This window comes from Mercenaria mercenaria, chromosome 2 (genome assembly GCF_021730395.1).
Source record: "Mercenaria mercenaria strain notata chromosome 2, MADL_Memer_1, whole genome shotgun sequence".
Taxonomy (NCBI): domain Eukaryota; kingdom Metazoa; phylum Mollusca; class Bivalvia; order Venerida; family Veneridae; genus Mercenaria; species Mercenaria mercenaria.
Window position 1 is genome coordinate 85,616,338 of NC_069362.1, and position 25,004 is coordinate 85,641,341.

The window sequence follows — 25,004 nt, forward strand, 5'->3', positions numbered from 1 at the left end:
ATCAACAACTCTGTACGATCACTTTATTGTAATTTCTAGTGTTGACTTCCCTTTCGTGTAATTGACTTTTGTCACTGTTCTAGAGTCTGCACAACATGCACTGTCATATAGCCTATTTCAATATCCTGTTAGTTATTTATGGCATACTGCATAAAATGGGATGACGAGGAAAAGTAGGACCAGTCGAGTTATTTAAGACATGTCCTATAATTAAATATTGTAGTTCGTTTTTACTAAATTTAAACACTGATCATGGTCATATTTGATTTTGTCTTTACCCGGACACGTGAACAGATCTAATTTCAAAATATTGAAAAGTTTTCAATTTTTTTACGTTTTGTTTATACTTACATTAACTATATGTGTTGTATAAAAACGCTTATTGTCGTATAATAACATTGGTGCAATAGTATCTTTTCCGCGAACTGCTGTGCAATCTGTCGTCGTCCACCAAATATCATAAACAAAAGAGCGTCGTTTGACGATTTTTTTCAAATTCGGAGATCGATTACCATTATATTGTAGCTAAAACGTTTTCTGACAGTAAAAGATCAAAACTGAACCGGCAGGACAATGTGATATTTTTCTGGATTCAAAGATATTCTATATAAAATAACAAACTGTAGAGCAACTTAAATGAAAGAGAGGGCCAGAACAAAATAGAACAATAGCTTCAATCCGTTAACAATAGGTAATAGGGCCAGCCACCCCCCCCACCCCCCACCCCCCCACCCCCGCACCCCCCACCCATATTATTCAAACGAAAAAAAAATAACAAAAAAAATGGTCATCTCCTTCATTTCGGTGGGACGTCAGTTTGATTTGACAGGCGAATTGCGATGTAACTTAGGTGGGTCTGGAAGAAAACAAATTATTTTTGTACAAATACTGTAAAAATCTAATTATATAATAAGGATTGAAAGCTATATTTGCACGCGTCTTTTATGGGACTGCTTGCAATCACTAACGCTAATCTTATCCTTAAAAGTGATAAAAATCAATTCCTAGAGGACTCGCACAATGAATATGTACGTTTGGTTCATATGTGAAAACTCCTCAAACTATTCAAATCCTGAATGATATTATTTCTTTTTTCTATAACCAGAACCGGGACGGACATTGCTGAGACTTCAAAAGTTACAAAATAGAAATTCAAAGGAGAGTATTTAAGTATCTAACGGGAGCCAGACTATTTAGTATGTTGTGCAGAGCGGACGTAGTGGTCCAGTGGTAATACCCGAGCCCCCGCTTCACCAACTTAAAATTACTAACATTGGGATTGGAGTCCCGTGTATGGATGCTTTACACCTGGCATGCTAAAGAACAAGGGAAGCTTCAGGAATTGGGGCGTCTTCTGTATCTTGCGCTATCCTCTCACTAAGATTACTAACAGTCTTCGGGAGGAGTCTCCCATATGGGTTACCGATGGCGACTATAAATAAACTTATAGACAAACAAACAGTATGCTGTCTATGATAAAGTGACAAATATAATTATAGTATTCATTTTTGTCACCATTTTCACTTATCTTAACTGCCATTGCAATGGTAAAGTTTAATTCTGTTTCTTTTATGCATCTAGCAGTACAGTGACCGTATTTACGGCAAATATTCAATTTGCCATAACTTTATATATACATTTTGTCATAACTTTATCTTTAGCACATTCATACTGCAGAAATTTTGCTGCGCTATATTCTGAAATTATATATATATATATATATATATATATATATATATATATATATATATATATATATATATATATAAAGTTTATCCAGCAAGTTTGGGAAAGGATTATCCATCCGGGGCTCTTCCGACATTATCTCAGTAGACAATACAGATATATACATTATCTGAGTCGTATGTTTTCATTGATACGAGGGGAATTCAGGAAAATAAAGACCAACACGCTTCTGTAGAACTATTACAGGTACAAACACGATTTGGGAAATCGCCCTATGTCATTGAATTCATGCGAGCATTATTAGAAACTTACTAACTACTGAAAAACTCAATTTAGTCAGAGGGAAAATACATTTTCTTCAAAAACATTTTAGAATTAAGATTGCACGAAAATTATGACGTGGGCCAGCTAAAGCTTACAACCGACATGATACGGATATAGAAAATCAAAAAGATACAGTGTGTTTATCGTACAGACATAGATAGAAGCTTAGAGGACCTGGACTTCTGGAATGAGCTTATTGACTATATCACCCTATCGCACACTTCCAGTAAGAACCAGAAGTCATTATTTTAAGGCAGCGGATGTATATCCAGTAAGATACCTCCCATCGCGCGCCCCAGGTACATCTTTTGAGAGATTCCTTACGGTCGAGGATGCCTAAGGTTTTACTGTGATGTTACGTTAGCCCATTTACATTCACAGTCATTTCCAGTGGCATGCATGCAAACGTGTTGATATTCAACTGTAACAAATCCGTACGCCAGAGAGAGGGAGGGAATAACATGCAAGCATATACAGTCACACCCCGTGACTTGCATACACTTTTATGTAGACGTATAGCGTTGACTCTGCACCAAACAGAACAAGCGCCGTAGTGAATAATGGGATCTTCATAAGAACTAACGCTAATCTTATCCTATAATTATTTGTTAAAAATCTTACAGATTGTCTTTGAATGTTTTATAGTTTATCTCTATCCTTCTGATGGAAAGGATCCAATATACTAGAACAGTATTCTAAAGTTGGTCTTACAGTAGTATTATAAGCAGCAGCCTTTGTGGAACTTTTTGAAGAATATATGTTACGTGTAAAGAAAATTAAGCTCTGATTAGCATTATGAGAAACTTTATTAACATGTCAAGATGAATTTAATACTTCCACGTCTAAATAGGTGGCTTGACTGACAACAGACAGAGGCTGATTGTGCAAGGTGTAGACTGTATTTATAGGTTTTCAGGAAATAGAGACATGCAGTATGTGGCATTTGTTGAATGACATCTTCCATTTCCGCTCCCATAATGATAAACTGTCAAGGTCCCCTTGCAGCTGAGCTGAATCATTATGGCAATTTATAGTCCTATAAACTACATGAATATCTGTAAAAAGACGTACGCTGGAAAACAAAGACGCAGGCAGGTCATTTATGTAAAGGAGACGAGCTGGATGTTGCCCCATCGGCCACAATGTTTTTAGTTCTATTACCCAGAAATGCTTTTACCCAAGAATGAGTAGATTTCCTGATGCCATAATGGGCTAAGTTTAGGAGCAGTGCATTTCTTTAAATTATAAAAGTAACATGTAAAACATAAAAACAACTATAAGATAAACTAAATGGCCAGCCTAAAATTAAGTGCTATGTAATAATGCATAATAAAAATCCATATAAATAGGGCACATTAGTCAAAATAATGATAATCCTAACCTTTCTACAGGTGGCTCTAATCTGGCCATTTCTAATTTTCTCATAAATAACGCACAAACAGCATCTAGGCTTCGCGACCACATGGTACTTTATGTATGTAATCAAATAATAACTACAATAACTTATCTTGGTCTTGTTATTATGCATTTCTGGTAATTAGTGTTGACTTGCTTTAAAATGTTAACAGAACATTTAAAAATTCAAAGATTCAAGGTTGCATGCATGCCTTCCAAGTAGAATACAGATACAAATATTTCAATTAGTGACACTTTATTGCAGATTTTATGAGTTATTTTAGAGCATTTTCTGTTGTTTAGAAAATATGATGAAGAATAAAATTCTGAGGGCAGTTCCTGCTCAGTTTATACACCTCTGAGCACTTTAGTCACTTAAGAATGTGCATTATCCTGATTACGTAATCTGTTTACAACAAAACTCAATGACAAATCAATAATTAGACCATCTCATATCTGGCTTCTATCTGACCATCTTCTTAAAATATAAAAGTAGCATGTAAAACATTAAAAACAACTATAAGATTAGCTGAATGGCCAGCCTCAAATTAGCTACAATGTAGTAATACATAATAAAAATCCATTTATAAGTAAGTGAAAATAGGACATATTAGTCAAAAATGATGAAATAACCTTCCTACAGGACTTGGTGGCTCTAATCTGGCCATGTCTTATTTTCATATAAAAGTTTCAAATAAAACTATCAAGTAATTGTAAAACATCAGCGGTATAAAAATACAAAAATAGTTCTACAATCTGAATGACCTAAATCTTATGAATGAAAATACCAAACATCTGCAACTCTGATTAAAACACACATTTCTAATGGATATAATCCCACTGGTGGATAAAATACTCCTGTCCAGTTCGAACCACAGACATACCGTCCTGTACGAAAATAGGACCTGTTTTACATGAAGTATGATGAAAATGACCAGAAACATAATTGAAACTTACAGATGTAAAACATGCATGTTTCAGAGATACCACTGTAAAATTACGATTGAAACTCTCACCTGTAAAATGGTCATGTCGCAGCTGTAACCTTTTTGAAGGGAAACATCAGTATTGTCAACTATCTTTAAAAAATGCATTGTGGTGAGATATGACTGAAATTCACATGGACACCTTTCTTAAATATTGGAATTTTAACCATTGAGAGAGTTCTTAGTTATCTAATATATTTGTAAAAGAACACGTATAAGCACAATGCATTAACTGTTTACACTACATTTGAAGCTGATAAGTTAAAAGAAATGACGAAAAGATTGTCATCTGTTTTCATGACAGGAAAAGTTTAACAAACGAGATCTGATGCATAGTTTCTTCTCTTTATCCTGCTCTTGAATTTTGCAATTGCTATACTGTAAGCATATGTCATACTGTTCTGTTTTTCTTACTAGATCTTTTTTTCCATTTTTGTAATAATTACTATATTTTCTAGAGAATTACTTTTTCTAACACCTGCAACATTTATAAAGCTGTAACTTTTAGGCATATTCATAGCTGTAACTTTTTCCTTTTTATGGCTGCAAGCTAGTTTATATAATACAAACTGTTTTACAGTCGTTTTGCAGCTGTGACAGTTGAAAAATATCAATGTTGTTATATAAAAGCTACAGGTGTAAATCTGAAATAATCATGACTAATTCCGAACAAAAAACAGGTCTTTTAATGCCGTACAATTTTATTTCGTACAGGATCACGATTAATTGATAACTTTTCAACATGAGAAGAGCAGGCTCTAGAATAAATGGAAACGCTAACTCTGCACTTTGTGATATTCATTTTTGAAACATGTGTCACCATCAAATGGATACTTAATTAATTTTTTATATCAAAATGATTGAAAAAATAGGCCAGGGTGCATTTCAATTTAATCCTGTTTACGTAAATAATCTATAAAGATAACATCAGCACTTTACATTTATTTTGCTTCTTCTATATGCAACAAGACCTAGTAACGAATCACACATCTGATTACGCTGATTTTCTATTAAACACGTAAAACAGCATTAAATATCAGAGCTAATCATTTTTGGAACAACACAAGTTACAGTATGTTTCCATTGCCGGTACGTCACGACATATATTCCAAAATGTCACAAGGTTTGTTCCTATCGTAAAATGTCCTAAGAATTAGATGATCTATAGTCTTGCGTGTCTTTCATTTTCATCCACACGATAAATATATACATGTATGTTTATGTATACGCATATAAATGTTTTATCAAGCATAATCTTCCATGCTGATTTCGGCAAAGCCTATCAGACTGTTCCAAGAAAACGAGAGAGGAGTTTTGGGTGAAACACTTCACATCCATATAAAGCTTTAGGAATGAAATTGGCTATGTATATATTTAAAAAGGTTATCTGGGAGAAGACACCGTTTAAAATATTGAAGAAAGTACGGCGCAATTTATTGGCCGCCATTTCAACAGCACGAATTATGCGGATATCGTCGTCCGATATAAATCACGAAATATTTTCACTGTAGAACTTCTGCGTTATTTCTGGAATCAAATCTATAATCGACTACATAGCTTAAAGAAAGATGATTTTCTTGTATTTTGCCTATAATTAAAATCTACTTGCTATTGGATTTTGAAGCAACCCGTCTACTATATTTTTCGTTGCAGTTTCTTTTTGTTGCGTGCCCACTTTGCAAAGCATAACTCAATGGCTGTGTTTGGGATGTTCTGTGCCTCCGGGAAATCTACCCTTTCTGTTTCTGTTTTCTCGGTGACAGAAACACGTTTGCCGTACTTCTAATGCCGTAAAATCGATGTATATTATAAGTCAACTTTTAGTTAAGGATATATACGAACGACCAATTTGCATAATTGTCTGTGTTGCAATTTTAATGTGTGTTCATTTTATTACTTTAGTTGTATTAGCACGGATATAAACTACCAATTTTTAAGGAAAAACATTTAAGCAAGAAAAAAGGTGCATAAAAACAACGTTTGACCAAATTTGATAAGCGTCCAGCAAATGACCAATTTTTATCATTTGTTTAGGCCATTTTGTGCTTTTTTTTAAAGAATTGGAAACATTTCATTTTGTAATAGTCAAGGGTTACCCCAAGAATATTTCTGAGTAAGAACAAGCTCTTTAGGAGGCGATGTTCCATTTTCAGCTTTGGTAGCCATGTTAGAAACGTAAACAATTTGAACAATTTTATTAAACGTCAGAATTTCAGTTTCGCTGTCTGTATATAAGGGAAATAAACTATTCAAATCAATAAGGAGATAATTTGAGAGCATAGAACGCATTCAAGCAGATAGCAAAATTTGACAAATGGTTTCTGAAAGATTTATTCTTTTTAATTCAATGGCGACCAGAATTCTCCATGGAATTGAATTGTTTGAAAACCTTTGATATAAAACAATCCAGGAAACATCTTTACCAAGTTTCATCAGCTTCCACTGCGTGGTTTCTGAGGAGTTGTCTTTTGAAATAAAAGTGTTAATGGATGAACGAACGGAGGGAAATACGATGTAAGACGACTGGTGAGTGTTTGTTTTGGCCGTTTTTCAACAGTATTTTAGGTATGTAACGGCGCGCAGTTAACCTAACCAGGGTTCATGGATTCTGTATCAGTACAATCCTGTTCTCCGCAAGTTACTGCCAACTTCCCATCATGAATCAGAGGTGGATGACGAATGATTTCTGACACAATGCTTTTTATCAAATCGTCAAGGAAAACATACGTTCCGCCCGAAGATCGAACTCACGACCCCACGATACGTACATCTGCGCTCCCCCTATCGAGCTAAGCGGGCGGGCTGACTGGTGAGTGATCGCAACAGTTCACTTTTAGCACTTTGTAAACGAGTGGTTTAGAAGGCGGTGGCTTTTAAAGATTTTTCTCCTTTAACATCTAGAAACCATGCTTTCGCCGAAACGGATAATATGAAGACTTGACAGATGGTCACCAAAGCAACATTTCTTGGAATGATATCAAAATTGAACTTCAAGTTTTAGAAGATGCTGTTTGAAAATCTTAAAATTATTTTATCTCTGGTGGTTTTTTTTTAAGCATACTATTTTGAACAATCATGGTAAAGAAACAATCAAGAAACACAAGACTTTTTTTTAATTTCCCCTATATACATATAGATCTATACTATAAAAAGATACAACCCCCTCTGGTGTTTATGACATTTTGACAAATCATTTAATCTGAACAATCTTACAATCCGTTACAGAAACCGACGGAACATTTGTGTGAAATTATATTTAAATCGGGCTAACAGTTTCTGGAAAGAAGATGTTTTAAAGTTCCTAATATATACCTTGAGGGAAAATGTGACCAAGCAATCTGGCAACCATGCTTTTTTGACAAATCAAAATAATTGGAACAGTCTAGGTAGATCGTAATAACTGCTGTACAACTAGACATCATTAAAACTTAGATTGTCTGACAAAGATTTTTTTTTTTATCTTTTCCGTGTTTTCACAGCTATGAAGTTAAGAAAACATGCATTTTATTACAAAGAACATCCGTTTTTTACTGAAATGAGGTTGAAATTATTTGTCAGATGTTAAAATATTTGAATTTGTATTAATCTGGCTGTATCAAAAATACAAAGCTGCGACGCAAAAAAAAAACACAAGAAAAAACATATTGATACGATGTTTTAAATATCAAAATCAACTGTCAGCTGACGATAAAAGTCCTGAAAGAATAGTTAGTCAAGAAAAATGTAATAAAAATATCTAAAAATACCACTAACACATTAAGTACATCAAGACACTAATTTATACTAACGCAGATAGATAGATCAATAAATATTTACATAAAGTATTTAGATATATGATTTTCTTTTATGTCTTATAATTATATTTTTATTTGTATCACACCAATGTTTTTATAGCACATATACTGAGATATGGAATCTCTATTTCAGCATTCTTCTTTAGAAAATACGGAGTTCTTAATTCCTTGCATACCAGTGTGGCAGATATGGTGTTGTAAACTTTTTAAATGTCCCTTTTTCCTCTTGTAAAACACCTGTAGTTTCATCCGTTGACATGTGTGCAGCAGAACCAGGTTGTGTAGAAATACCGAATGATTCTGAAGGTAAATTATTTAAATATGAAAACGGATAACAAGAGGACCATGATGGTTCTGAATCGCTCACCTCTTCCCACTTGACCCAGTTTTGAGTATGACGTCGTTTTTTCTATTATTTGACATAGTGACCTAGTTTTTGAGCTCATGTGACCCAGTTTTGAACTTGACCTAGATATTATCAAGATAAAAATTCTGACCAATTTTCATGAAGATCCATTGAAAAGTATGGTCTCTAGAGAGGTCACAAGGTTTTTCTATTATTTGACCTATTGACCTAGTTTTCGAAGGTACGTGACCCTGTTTTGAACTTGACCTAGATATCGTCAAGGTGAACATTCTCACTAATTTTCATGAAGATCTCACGAAAAATATGGCCTCTAGAGAGGTCACAAGGTTTTTCTATATTTATATCTACTGGCCTAGTTTTTGACCGCACATGACCCAGTTTCAAAACTGACCTAGAGATCATCAAGGTGAACATTCAGATCAATTTTCATGAAGATCCATTGAAAAATATGGCCTCTAGAGAGGTCAATAGATTTTAATAATTTTAGACCTACTGACTTAGTTTTTGACCGCAGTTGACCCAGTTTCAAACTTGACCTAGATATCATCAAGATGAACATTCAGACCAACTTTCATACAGATCCCATGAAAAGTATGGCCTCTAGTGAGGTCACAAGGTTTTTATCATTTGAACTACTGACCTAGATTTTTACGGCATGTGACCCAGTTTAAAACTTGACCTAGATATCATCAAGGTGAACATTCTGACCAATTTTTATGGAGATCCATTCACAAGTATGGCCTCTAGAGAGGTCACAATATTTTTCTATTTTTAGACCTACTGACCTAGTTTTTGATCGCACATGACCCTGTTTCGAACTTGACCTAGATATCATCAAGATAAACATTCAGACTAATTTTCATACAGATCCCATGAAAAATATGGCCTTTAGAGAGGTCACACGGTTTTTTTATTATTTGACCTACTGACCTAGTTTTTAATGGCATGTGATCCACTTTCAAATTTGACCTAGACATCATCAAGATGAACATTCAGACCAACTTTCATACAGATTCCATGAAAAATATGGCCTCTAGAGAGGTCACAAGGTTTTTCTATTTTTAGACCTACTGGTTTGAGTCGTAAATTCGGCCACTTTTTGCGGTTTTTCATAAATATTTCTTTCTTTATACAATTAATTTGAATACAATTTCTACCATTTGTGCTTTAATACAAGCAACATTGATTGTTATCATTAACGGCCGTTTACAGTATGGTAAACATTAAAATAGCGCTTTAAATAACGGACGGGTTTAGCCTCCATATTTTACCTTCTAGAGGTTGTAAATATTCGGCCACTTTTTAAACATAAAGTTGGTTATATTTTTAACATTGTCTTGGAAAAAAATCATTGCTACAGCCAAAATCGTTCCTTTTCAACAAACTGCAATCAATTTTCAATAGCATTCCTCATGGGAAATATTTGCCATCAGAAATGAAAAAAGTTCCTGTCATCCTTCTTACAGTAGCATGACGTAGTTCAATTTTTACGTCACTTTTTGTCACACATTCTAGCATAAAACTGCTATTCTTGTCATTTTTTGGAGGTGTTTTAACAGGAGAGTAAAGAGATTCTCGCGCTCATGTGCTGTTATAACACCTTTTTATATATCGTTTTTCGTGGCAAAGCAATAAACGTATTACGGCCCTGAAATGGATAATTCAAAAGGAAATGACGTCAACGTGAAAAACAACGTAGACATGGAAATTCAATGACATTGATAGACTTTATATTCATTTATTTTGTTTTAAACGCGTTGTATGCTAGTTAGCGCATGTTCTTTTCGTGTTATAAAGTTTAGATTTGAATTAACTCTTGCTGGGCCTCAGCATAAAAGAGCGCTTGCGATGACGTCACGCGACCCGCGAGACAAAATATTTGCTATTTAGAGTACACAACTTTAGGGAAGGACAACTTTTTTTCTACTCGCCTCAACTTGTTGTTTTTTGCCGACTGTGTTGCTAACGCAATTGCTTGTGATGACACAGATGCATTCTCGAGCATCTGGCTCGAAAAAAAGCTTTAAAGTGGGTGGCCGAATATTTACGACCTGGCCGAATTTACGACTCGAACCAGTACTGACCTAATTTTTGATCGCACATGACCCAGCTTCAAACCTGACCTAGATATCATCAAGATGAACATTCTGACCAATTTTCATGAAGATCTCATGAAATATATGGCCTCTAAAGAGGTCACAAAGTTTTTCTATTTTTAGACCTACTGACCTAGTTTTTGACCGCATGTGACCCAGTTTCAACTTTTTCCTAGATATCATCAAGATAAATATTCAGACCAACTTTCATACAGATCCCATGAAAAATATGGCCTTTAGAGAGGTCACAAGGTTTTTTATTATTTGACCTACTGACCTAGTTTTTGTAGGCACGTGACCCAGTTTCAAACTTAACCTAGATATCATCAAGGTGAACGTTCTGACCAATTTTCATGAAGATCTCATGAAATATATGGCCTCTAGAGAGGTCACAAGGTTTTTCTATTTTTAGACCTACTGACCTAGTTTTGGATGGCACGTAACCCAGTTTCAAACTTGACCTAGATATCATCAAGATGAACATTCTGACCAACTTTCATAAAGATCTCATGAAAAATGTGACCTCTAGAGTGGTCACAAGCAAAAGTTTACGGACGGACGGACGGACGCACACACGGACGGACGCACGGACGGACGACGGACGACGGACACCGCACGATCACAAAAGCTCACCTTGTCACTTTGTGACAGGTGAGCTAATAAATACAATATATTGAAAAATAATACACATATAAATACATTATATTGATATAACGTCGATCGAGGTATCATCGGACACAAATCTTGAAATAATTGTTCCAAAAGACTAAAGGTAGGTTTTGGAAAATTTACGTTCGGTTTAAATCAAACTGTTGTTTTTTTTTGTTTTTTTTTTTGTTATTTCTGAAATATATCTCCGTTCGTTTTATAATATAATATGACTTGTGCGAAACCAAACCAAACGTGGACATCCAAGAGCATAATATCGGCCATGCTAGACTATTAAAGTGTCAAATGTCAATTTACTTATATTCAGCTGGAAATATGTTCTGTGAAAAAGCATTTTCAGATGTTCTTTGACAAATTAAGATCTACAAATTGAACACGAGACGTATTTAACAATGCAGCACATAACCATTGTAACATCGCCTATTGCGTTTCCTTTCAAAATATCTCGGAAAATTAAGTTTACACATATGAATTTGCAAGAAATCTAGTATCTGATACTTTCTAATTTGTTGCCCTAAATATCAACAACCAAAAACCTAGTCCTCTACCAAGACAACGGATTCCTGATTCTTAGCATGCTTGCCTGGGTATCCAGGTCGGGATATGTAGCCGTTTTCCATTTAAAATCTGGTCCGATAATACCCAATTTTGAATATCTATCGGTGTGAGTGTATATTGACCTCGTTCCCAGCCACTACCCCTAATGGTTTGTGCAACCTATAGATAACATTCAGAAGGAATGAAAAATTTGCATATTCATTATTATTTCCCCTTTATGCATTTTCATTCATTCCGTAATGATAGGGTGCAATTACGGCATATTTCCAGTCATAACTGACTAATGAACAAAAATCAAGACACCTAGTTAACATAAGTTACTAGTGGTACAGGCAGTTTTGTCTGAACGGGAAAATGTACAAACCCATTTCAATTGCGCATGTTTTACCTAAAACGCGCATTTCGGTAAATGGGTAATACGCATATTGAACGAGTGATAATTTGTCTTCCACCGTGCAACGGGCGCATTTTCTTAATATTTCTTATTGCAGAGACGCAAGAGTCCTAGCTTTTGACCAAAGATTACCCAGTTTCAAACTTAGCATAGGTTTTAAAAAATAAACATTCAGGTCAGGTTTCTTAAATACGAAACCCTCATATCATATAAACAATAAAGACTTCTGGAATGTTAACAATACCCATATAGAATTTGACTAAATGACCTGCTTGTTGACCTCGAATGGCTTAGTTTTGATCTGGACGTATATTTTTATAAAGACAACATTTTGACCAGGTTTTATATAAATCAGAAAGATAAATTGTGTTCTATATTGTAAACAATTTTTTTTGTGATTTGACCTCGTTATCAGGTTTTGACCCTAATGACCCAGTATTAAACTTCACCTGGACTACATTAAGACATTTCGCTTAGGTCTCATATAGAATAACTTGACATAGTTACCTTAAATTTGATCCCATATGACCCAGAATCAAACAGATGTTTCTGTTAAAAAAGTGACATGAAGACTGGACACTGCAGTGTTAACTGTAACATTGCTGACGACGGACGACAGACACAGGGCGATCATGGTAGTTCACTTTGTGCCGTGGATTGCTGAAGATTACTAACGCGTGTATAAAAACAACTATCAAAAGTGTTTGAAGAAGAGAGCCACGATGGTTGTAGATCGGCCAACAACGCTTGCTTGAATGATTTCGGTTTATAGTCCTGTAAGGACAAATATATGTGAAATTATTTTGAAATAGCGCAAGTAATTTACGACAAGCTTCTACTAAATATATAAGGGCAGATGGTGGATTAGCATGTTTATGTATATGTGCGTTCGTGTAGAGAGATGGGTATATTAGTGGGCGAAATATGGATAGTGTAAATGATTGCATAAGTAAGAGTACAAGAAACTAAATGTGATATTTTCTCTTACTATCACGCATATCAGGGTCACCCTTAGAGGTCAAAAATCATATGACTTTGTTTTGTGTGTATATTGTTCTGCATTGCGGTGTTCTTGTTTATATTGGGCAGATCCGTTTTTTGTTCGCTTACAAAGTTTTATTTTTAATTACTTCCCTTTAATGTTACTATAAATAGCTTTTTTAAAATTTTTATTATTGACCGTGGAGAAAAACCGAAACTACTTTTCTGTGGTACAACACGGATGTTACCTCCAATTTGTAGGTGTATTTTGACATATCTGTACCTGGTAAGGATTTTTTAGTGGACTTAGATTTTTTATTGAATTTCTTCTCTTTGTTGTTCCTGTCCTTTTGGTTTTAAGAGTAAAGTTCTTGAAATTTTGCTCCATCCTCTGATATAACCCTTCGGGCGTATATTGCCCCGCTTGGCGGAGCTTTTGTTAAAAACGCAGCAAACATGCATACTTTAAATGTTTTTAAGAAAATGTTTGCTATCGTGCGTAAATTATGCCATGACAATAAAGTAAGGGACCTATAATTTTATGTTCGGGATATATATTTTGAGAGTGGGATGACAATCTTCCTTGCATCTCGTAAAAAAACCTGGTTTTACTTGAGAATGATATTCCAGCCATAGCATTGAATATTTTTTTTTTGTACTTACATAAGATGCTTAGTATATACACATGGATCTTTATATAACACCCTTCTAAGGAACAACGGCATCAACGTTTACGTATTATGCATTTGTAACGAATTTGAAAGTATTTTTTTTAATCTGTACGGTGCAAATAGGAGTCTCGGATGTAATGGGGTTAGGAAGGAATGCACAGAAAGTGGTAAATCCTCGTTGGAAAGCATTTGTTAATATTTGTTGTTGGCCAAAAGCATGATATATGCCGATTTTCCAAATATAAACTGAAACTGAACTTTTTTTTCTTTTTTGGGGGGTGGGGGGGGGGGGGGGGGGTTAGAGTCATAAAAACAGTTTAGATGGCACGGTAATTTTTCAGATTATTGGTGTTTTAAAAAATCCAAGGTGCTTCTCTGGACATCTTTACAGCAATGGTTGGGAACCTAGGTAGAACCAACTACTTTCCAAAAGTCAATTTGATGACTCCTCCATATGAATAATCCTAATCCCCGAGCGAGGTTTAGAACACACTTATGTGATCTTAATTGCTCATCCATGCTTATTTTATCTATATCAGTTTTGTATTGATAAAACTTTACATATAACTGTATCTTGCTCAAAATTTGACTTACGAAAACTCCAAAATCATCTTTGTTACGCATTTCTACAAAGCTCTCTCGCCCAAAATAAAACTTTTCTGGTAAAAACTAATAAGGCTAATTCATCATTATATTACCTTAACATCGAGTATCTAAAATGTTAACGAAGATACTTTTAACTTGAACTCTTTAATCAACTTTTTGAATTTAAAATATGTCCTTAGAATATAATGTATTCTTCATTAAATATGACACAAAACACGTATGAAACTGTAGTGTATTGCAGAGATTTCCTGTCTCAAACCTTCATCAGACTGCAAAAAAACAAAGTTCTTTTAACAGAACCTCCGTACCCCTACTGCACCTCTCATACCCCCACCATAGCATCCTGATTTTGAAAACAATCACGGGGCCTTTGTAAGCATACAAAATATTATATAAATCTCTAATTATACGTTAATATGCATCTGAGCTGTTCACAACTATTTTCAGGGGCATTGCACGCGAACTCCGTCACCTAATTTGTCCTGAGTATGTGTGACAGCAAAACAGATTGTGGCTGGTTACAACCCTCGTAGCTGTTTTCTGTATTTCCCCCCAAATATTTAGGTGTTTTGGTGAGGGCAAATAGATTTACCCTTGTCAAACCGTGCTAATTTATGTCTTGCATGTATAAAAACTACTTGACCTAGGGTCACTAAACTTTACATGATTGTTATTCAGCATGTGAAGTTGTTAACCTGGAATTGTTTTGACATTTAGAGGAATAACCCTTGGCTTAAAATAGTTGATTAAAATGTGTAAGGTCTGACATAGAGTCACAAAACATTATGGACTCATTATTTAGAATGTATAGTTGTGCACCTAAGTTTGTTTTGGATTTCACTAAGTAAGAGTTATTGTCCTTACCTTAGCCACAAATACGCATAAAGGGCCTAAAAGTTTGTGTCGTATACATGTATATCAAAAAGTATTGAATTAAGAGTTGTGAAGCATTTACTATTATTCAGCATGTGAAGTGGTCAATCTAGGGTTTTGATTCGGATAACACTCAGTCAGACCAGAATTATGACTCTTGACTTTGTCAAAATTATGCGTAAAGGGCCAAAGTGTTTGTGCCGCAGCATGTATCTCAAAAAGTAGAGTTTTGGTCATTGAATTATTCAAACATATGCATAAATAGCTTGAGGTAGGTTTGTACCGCATGTATGTCAAAAAGTTTTTGACCTAGACTCATGAAATCATGAAACAGTGTAATCCATCATGTATAGTAGAGATTCTGAGGTTTTGTTTAGTATTAAACTCAGTCAGACCAGAGTTGTTGCCCTTAAATAAGTCAAAATAATAGCTTTAAATTTTCTGTCGTGCATATTTCAAAAGGTATTTGACCTAGGGTCATGATACATTATATGACTGTTATTCATTATGAGAAGTTATGCATGAGATTTTACTAAGTCATACATGGTATTGTCCTATTTTATTGAACTGTCAAATGCATATTGATTAAATGGGCGGTGCATAGAATATTTTAATCTTCGGTTGATTTTCGGTACATTCCGTTTTGTATATGGAAAGTAACCAGCAATTAAAATAGTTTATTTTTAAAGCGTGTATACGTATATACGCAAGACATGATAGCTCAGTGGTCATCGTCAATAGCTTGAAACCTGGAGTTCGTAAGATCGATACCGTTCAGTATCTGAGGTTTTTTTTCTCCACAAATTTCAACAAACACTCTGTAAATGTACATTTTTATTCAGTATTTCCTTCATTTTATTAATTTCACATTTATATTTATATATTTTTTGTGTAATTTTTTTCACAGTTCATTTCACGACTATACAAATTTATAAATATGAATTACAACTAGCTAAATTCATCATTCAGTTTCATTCGCGGTGTCGGTACTGCTGTCAGCGAAGTCATATAAATCATGTAAATAATTGAAAATTAAAAATAAAAAATGTGCTCGCTAATGGGCTCGAACCAGCGATTTCCCACATTCAAGCCAAATGCTGTAACCACTGAGCCACAGATACGATCGATGTAAGTGTGTTTCACTTACAAAACTAATAATGATATTTAGACACTTTACCAAAATTTGTTTCCGTAAAACATACGGATAGCACCGAAGTTGGGCCGAATATTAAAATATCGGATGAACAGAGCGTGTAATGTATGCATATTTGACAGGTTAAAAAAATAGTACAATATGGGTTGAACTATGAAATGAAATACGGTCTATAGGTAGCTTATAGTAAGACCAAAGTTGGGAAATAATTTAATAACAATGAAGTGAAGGTCAATGTCACTGTTACCAAAAATAGAAAAACAAATGGTTCAGCTCAGTTTTTGTTCCGATTGATACTGTGAAATTAAACTTGGCGTACAGGGCTGTTGTACCATTTGTAATTTAGAAATTTTGACGCTCGATGGATGAGTAACCGTTCTAATCCCGGTCATGAATGAACTTTTTTCATTTTTTTTAATATTATTTAGATGCCATATGGTCAAGGTCAAGACCACAGTTATCAAAACAATAGATTTTAATTTGTTTTATTTACCTTTTATTTGTGGAATAATCAAAAAGGTTGTTTCCGGTTTATAACTTTAGTTGTCATTGATATACTGACACCAAACTTAGTGTACAGCAAGCGTATTATGAGTAAATAGCTTTTTATTGTGTTTTGGGTCACTGTTACTAAAAACAGAAAAATAATTTTCGCTGAATAACTGTAGTCAGGAATGGGATACTGCAATGGAAATTTTGTATGTAGGTAGTTCAACTGGAAAGGAAAACTAGGGGATTGTTTTTGGACACTTGGGTCAATGTCACTGTAAGGTCAATGTCAATGTTACTAAAACTAGAATATTGTTTTCAGAGAATATTCATGTCTCTTGTTCTCAATTATCAAAATTTTTTCAGATAAAGTTGGTCATGTAAGGGTTTAGTTAATCGTGTAATTGTGTATACGCCGTTTTCTTCTACAAAAGAATATCTTTGACGTTTATCTATATTCAACAAACACCAACTTAATTTTTCATTCCGCAATCGAAACAATAAGAGGGACGCTTGAATCATCCGTAAACTTCAAGAGTCTTTTTAATAGTAATTAAAAGGTAATCAAGTAGCACACGTAAAAGAGGCATCTTCATGTCTAATGTAAGCCATTTTCTGTTTTTACTTTATTGTGAACCTAAACCTGACATTTTTGTAGCACTTTCAAGAAGATGTTTGCATTAATGGAAATGTATACACATAAAATTATTATTATACATTTGTTCATTCCCACATTTTAGCTGTCAGTTTGGAAGATGTTCTATATTGTAGACATGTCAGACAAAAATCTTTTAGAAAACAAACAACATGACCTCTACTTTTCTTGGTGTTTTTTGTGATTTATTTGTCATCGATGAGTATAATGTTAGTAATGATATATTTTCAAAAATTGGCCTGGCTATGTGTAATTACTCTCAGAAGATTGAAAATTCTATGCAGAAAATATAGCGAATTTATCTACTACTGTGCTAACTTCTATATGCAGTCTTTTGATGTTTTGATGTAGAAACCTGAACATTACTTAATACCATTATATGCCACGAAGTTTCAACTCTTCAGTTTAGGACAGAATAATAATTCGTTTTCTTTTTTAAACGTCTAACACAAATGCAACGCTGTTGACGTCGCTTCGCGGAGCCGGTACTTCTGCTAATGTTTAAACTTTATGCTTCAGGGATATCGGAAAAGCTAGATATGCACAAGCTTCTCTTGCCACAAAGTTGCGAAGCAGTTGTCAGATATTAGTTAGCATGCACATTTCCACAGATAAAATGCGACTCTGTAAATTGTTTTAAAGATTTAAAGAAACATTTTGACCCCTGACAAAAAAATGACAAAATATCTTCTGCTGCGTTGGTAGGTGAAATGACATGAATACCCCCTATTACCCAACAATGGAGAAACGTCTTCTTTTTCTCTCAGAACACGCATTCAGAGTAAATAGGAGAGTGGCTGTATGGACAGATAACCATACAGGAACTGTTTATAGGTTTAAATACTGCTAATTCAATTATTTTATTGCATCACAGTAAAGAGGTGCTAATCAGTTCAAATAAGGTTGGACCTTGGTGAAAAGTATTGTCTTTTTAGCTCACCTGTCACGTAGTGACAGGGTGAGCTTTTGTGATCGCCCTTCGTCCGTCGTCCGTCCGTCGTCCGTCAACAATGTCCTTGTGAACACGATAGAGAACATATTTTATATTTGATTTTTATCAAACTTTCACACAATTTGTATGGGCATAATATCTCTGTAACAAAAATGAATTAGAAATGAAACAGATTGATCAAAATATAATAATTTTAGTATAAATGTATTTCTCAAACATTGTTGAAAAAAACAACAGAATTTAAGTTTAACGATTTTTTTCACATATAATTATATAATACGTTATTTTTGAAGTTAATGTTAGAGAATATTTTTAAATAGTTATAAATATTACGTTTACAATAATGTTTATAACAATATAGATATAATTTATTCTCAGTTATGTTCCAGATAAAAAGCATTGTTTGGAGTTAAAATAAGAAAGAAGTATATGTGTACCAGGGGGTATGTCCAACGAGTTGATAGTACACACATAAATACACACCCCGCCAACACGAAAACACGACAAATAACGAATTTGTGAAGTGTTCGTGTTTTCGTATTGGCGTCCTTCCTTAGACATGCGCACAACAATTACTGAACTTAACACAACATAACGCAAAAGTATGCCAAAACAACTAGAAAGTATCAGTTTTTAAGAATATGGATTGACCTATAACATTTATATATTTCGGCCGAATACGTCGAATATCAAAGTAAATACTTCTGACCGTGCCCACCCATGCACCGGCCGGGACACCCATACATTTTGGCAGAGTAATAATATTTTCACACAATTTGGACCAAAAGTTGTATCAGAGGCCACCATTTCATACCCTTTTTTAAAACATTTACGTGGGGATATCCCCTTTACACCCGAAAAGTATTACCCAATCTCGTACCTCAAATTTTAGATTAAAAATTGCAGCAGGGGCCACCATTTAATACCTTTATTTAAAAAAATACAAGGGAGAGACACTGTGACCCCACTGTCAGGAAAGAATTAACCCCTCCCGTACCTCAAAATCTGGATTCAAACAATGCAGCAGAGGTCGCCATTTCGTACCTATATTTCAAACATTTCCAGGCGGACATATATGCATGCCATGACCAACCTAACAGGAGAGATTATCATCTTCCATACCTAACACCACTCGGCTCACCGATGCTGCTTTCATTTTTAACAGGTGCCCCACAACCCCAATCCGGGCCTGATATACATTTAATTTGTATTCTTAAATCGATAAATGAACATCTGACATATCATTGTACTGTTTTATAATCTCAAATCTTCTAATGCAGCTTTAGTGAATACAAATAAATTTTAAACTGACGGTTCGTTTGAATAGAAATATAAACGCTTCTCAAACCCTTAGCAATGGCTGATCAAGCTAGAACAGAAGTGATGTTTTTTCGGACTATCTAATTCCATGACACCATCCCTTATTTTTGAAAATACACCGCTTAGTTTTGTCGGCCATCATAAACATCTAGGAATTACTTTCAGCCAAGATGGCAAATGGCATGACCATATCAATAATATTTTGGCATCAGCATCGAAAGTGCTCGGATCTATGCGTCAATTAAAATACAAACTGAAACGCGTTACACTAAATCAAATTTATATAGCTTACTTAAGACCTCTTATTGAATATGCATCAATTGTTTGGGACAGTTGCACGGAATATGAAAAGAACTCTCTGGACAAAATTCAATATGAAGCTGCCAGAATAGTGACAGGTCTCACGCGTTCCGTATCAATAGAACGTCTTACACAAAAAATAGGTTGGGTCTCCTTGTCAGATCGTAGAAAAATTCAAAAACTGAATCTGATTTACAAATATAAGAATGGTCTATTGCCAGAATACCTTAGGAAACTTTTCCCCAACTCTGTTGAAGGTTCGACTCCATATAACTTAAGAAACAATTCTGACTTCGTCACGCTATCAAGACGTACTGAAATGTACTCTAAATCTGTCGTTCCGTCATCACTGAATCTATGTAACGAACTCGATAATAGTATCCGTGAATCACCGACGCTTGCTTCTTTCAAAACCCAGTTAAAAAATATGTTCAAACCACCAAACGTACCTAAATACCTTTTAATACGGAGAAAGATTACATTCAGTTCATCACGCACGCATGAGAAATAGGTGCAGCAACTTAAATTTTGACCTTTTTACAAACCATCTCAGAGATCCTATTTGCGCATGTGGAGATGGAATTGAAGATTCAGAACACTTCTTTTTCAAATGTACCCGGTTTCGAAATGCAAGACTACAACTCTTTCAAAGTACTCGCTCTTTCCATCCATTAAGCCCATGCAAATTTCTTTTTGGTGCGGATACTTTGACTGATTCACAAAATGAAAAGATCTTTAATGACGTACAGGTATACATAAAAAATACAGGACGATTTCATCAACAAGTATAATTATAGCGCTTCCTGGTCACATATTACATGTAGTACCTAGTTCAACAGGGGTCGAGCATCGCGGAGGGGTGGGGTGGAGGGGTGCGGTCGGTCGCGTTGGTGGCATTGTAACAGAAGTACAACCATAGTTTTTGTATTATCATTTTTTCCCTTTTTTGTTTCCACTTTTTTTTCTTTTTTTTTTTTTGTGTAATTGAAACATTTTTCTATGTGTTTTTCTTTATTTCTTTAAATTATAAAAACCGCCATTAGTTTAATCTACAATTATTTGACGCAGTGGGAAGGGCTGTTTATAATGTTGGTATAACTTAAAGTCCAACTCATTTGCTATTTTCATACTTCTGTATTAGATATGTGAATAGTATGTATAGAATGAAAATATGCAATAAAATATGATTAAACTAAACACTTTGCCACTGGCTTTATAATAACTACGTTTTATGAGAGATGGCTGGAAAGTTTTTGTGTTGTTTTCGTGTCGACGGTCAAATTTCAAATTCTGGGGATGAATGTCTCCGTATGAATTTAACACATTAGAGGGAAGAACATGTGCAAGGCAGCCAGTTAGATCGGTCGATGCAACATTCGCCATGAAATCGAGGGGTGTCAGGTTCCTGCTCCGGACTGCCGACGCATTGTTTCACCCAGTTGCATTTGACACAGACCGAGCAGGGTACATGCAAATATTATACAACACAAATGAGTTCTAAGGTTATTGACAATTACCTGTTGGGACCAATGAAAGCAAAAAGGCAAGGAAGAATATCCAACAGGGAGAGCCCCGTTCTAAAACCGCAGCCTCCCCAACCGCGTACACAATCAACACACACACAAAGCAAACATACAAGGACTAAACAAACAAATAAAGGAGCACTGTGGGGCACCACCTCAGAACGGTCAGTGGCAAAACCACCACAAGGGAAGTTTAAACCGGTTTGTGGTGTACCTAACCTCACTTTTAACCCCACCATGTTCAAACGTCACATTGCAGTTATCCACGTCAGGTGAAACAAGACATTTCTGTGAGATGTGACATGAGCAAGCTTTTGATTACTTTTAATATCCGCGTCAAAATATGTTCACCGCAGTCAGAGACTACACTCGTTGATTTATTTATGTTGCATTTCTTTATTTCCTTCTTTCCATTTGCTTTAGTAATAGACATTTGCAAGAGACTGTGAATTGCTAGGATAATAGGTTTTGCAAGATAAATCATTGTATTAAAAATGAATGTGCGGGAGGAAACATGCGTCCATACTGGTGATAAGTTCAGCCTTATACCCCAACTCTGCTATCAAGGAAATAGGTAGCCTTTGTCTGTTTGTCCGCCCGTCCGACTTTCTCTTACCTTCATAAACGCTATAAGACTGTTATTCAAAATCAAAAGGCATCCACCAGAGATTTTGTTTCTAGCTCAACTGAACACAAAGTTCTGAAAATAAGCGTTATCTACGTGTCCATAGCCCGTCGTTGTCCATTTCACTCTTAACACTTTAACCAAGTCGTAATGAAAGTTGATTAAAACGTTTGTCTTAATAAAATTTGAGTGAGTTTAAAACTGGGTTGTCTCTTCTCAAAACGTAGGTCACTAGGTCAAGTCAAAGAAAAATATTTTTATTCTCCACTAGATATAAGTGGAAACTGGTCAGAATGTTTGTCTTTATGAAATCGTAAATTTAAAACCAGGATACATGTTTTGTGTATCGGAGGACAAGAATAGGTCACACTGGGTTCAAATAATAGAAAAACCTTGATTACATTTTTATCTGATCTTCATAAAAACTTTGCCAGACTGTTTGTCTAGTCAAATACAATGTGTCCAAGTCCAGTTTAAAACTAGTAATCACAGTAGTTCACATGTTATGTTCAGGTGAGCTAATGACATAACCTCAGGTGTACAACCGTTAATGCTGAGTGTCATCATTAAATGGTTTCACGACGATAGGTTAAAACCTAATCGCAGAGAGGAGGCATATTATGCCCGACCTTATGACTAATACATACTCATTTAACTACTGCACATTTATATAACATAATAATATTATTAGACGAACCTTTCAAATATTTAATTTTCAAGATATTAGTCTTCATTCGCAAATATCTAATATAAAATTCCCGAGAGGTACCAACATTCACACAATTTTTAGAACTGTGTCCCGATATGAACAAGTTAAACTGTTGTAAGAGATCTTTCATTTCTCACGCTTTGCATTAGCACGAATCTTCTCTGACCGTAAACAATGATTTACAACCATGACGTCACACCGATTGTAGGTATTTCAATGACTTCCTATGTTTCAGATATGTTTATAAATATGATACATTTCATACTAAGGCATTCTTTGACCTCTGAAACAGTTCTAATTTTAACATCACTTCAATTTGCACACCCACCTTAATGTAGATCACATGAATTTCATGGCATTTCGTTTAGCTTATAATTTCGAAAGCGAATACTCTAGATCATGTGTTTCTTTAAAATATACCTAAAATCATATGCATGGCAAGTTCTATTAATCCATAAGTTTCACTCTCGTGGACATTTTCATCAAGGTAAAGAATGAATACTTTATTATTATAGTTTTATAACAGAAATGAAATTTTAACGCTACATGTAATATACTATTAACAAATAGATAAAGATTCAGATAAATTAATCTATTCAGCACCTACTACGGGTAAGGATTTCCTTTTTTCCCACTATAAGCAGCTTTGTTCAAAGTCATTGAACTACATACTGATCTGGAAATACTCATCAGTCTTCCACTTCATAACTATATTCGGAAACGACCAGAAATTATGGAAATTTTAACGGATCACTAAAAGTAGCGATATTAACCGGAATTTGTCTAGTATGCTCTAGACACGAAACGTGAACGACAAACTTGACCTTTGAGCTCCATTGTGACCATAAAATATCCATAAAATATGTTATTTGGGACCTTGACCTTAGACCTACAAGCCTAGTCTGATGGTCATCTAATGATAGGCTAACTTTAAAGTCAATACCTTGAATGACTATTAAGTTATGCTCAAGATACGAAATATGACGGACAAACCACTGGAACTAGACCAGGAAGAAAATGCCCCTGTACATGTTATACCCTACCCCTAGGAAATTCTATAAGAACCATGGTCATGAACGTGAAAGTTCACTTACCCATTTCAATCGTACATTTCTCACCTAAAACGCACAGTTCATACTAAACAAGCGGTAATTTATCTTCCATTGTGCCCCAGTCACATTGTCTCAATATTTCACATTGCAGAGATACTCCACATAATTTATGCTTTCGTCAACGTCACAAAAAAGAAGACTTGCGTAAACTTCCCTAATGAACATCCGGTCTAGAGGTCACAGCAGTGTGCACATGTTTGGCGAAATGTAAACAAACAAAAACTAAATACAAAACATTCACAGTTCAACAATAAAACAAACTCGAAATGGTGAATGAAATTCACCTTAGATATGATTTTGAATTTGAAGTAATGCATTGGTATACATCTATACTGTTTATGTTATTCATATCACACATTTATGCTGTACATACACATTTTAGCGTACACGTGTAGTTAAACGACGACTGACATAACATTTTCACATCTGCTAATCAGAATGGTTTTGTAATCTAGACCGGAACTTCACTAGGGAAGTTCAACCAAGTTTTATGTGTAACATTGAAAAAACTGTAAACTGTGCGTTGTTTCTCTAAGATAAAAAATATTAAAGAAACGTGACTGGTACATATTGGAAGATAAATTACCACTTGTTCAATACATAGAAAGTTAAAATGGGACGATTGTTTCAGCAAGTTCAAAATCATTTTAAAATGTTCATGAATATAGCATAGTGCTAATAAAAAGACATTATCTAACTTATAAAGTACCGCTTATACCCAAGTCACACATACGGTGCGGAAGGCTACGTCTAGCCACGGATAAAA

The 25,004-nt window shown here is 34.8% G+C and overlaps 1 protein-coding gene across 4 annotated transcripts in view; it reads right to left on the minus strand.

The window, feature by feature from the left end:
- Positions 1-3,644: 3,644 nt before the first annotated feature.
- The window catches only part of LOC128555261 (uncharacterized), a 33,471-nt gene continuing 12,111 nt past the window's right edge, over positions 3,645-25,004 (minus strand). For 3 of the 4 annotated variants that reach the window (XR_008369924.1, XR_008369925.1, XM_053537119.1), the window contains exon 5: positions 3,645-8,485. Coding sequence is in view for 1 of the 4 variants with exons in the window: in XM_053537119.1 (XP_053393094.1) it covers positions 8,346-8,485 (140 nt within the window). In the remaining 3 variants the exon portion in view is untranslated. Of the gene's footprint in view, positions 8,486-12,776; positions 13,044-25,004 lie in introns of all 4 variants that reach the window. The other variant, XR_008369923.1, reaches the window with a different exon arrangement.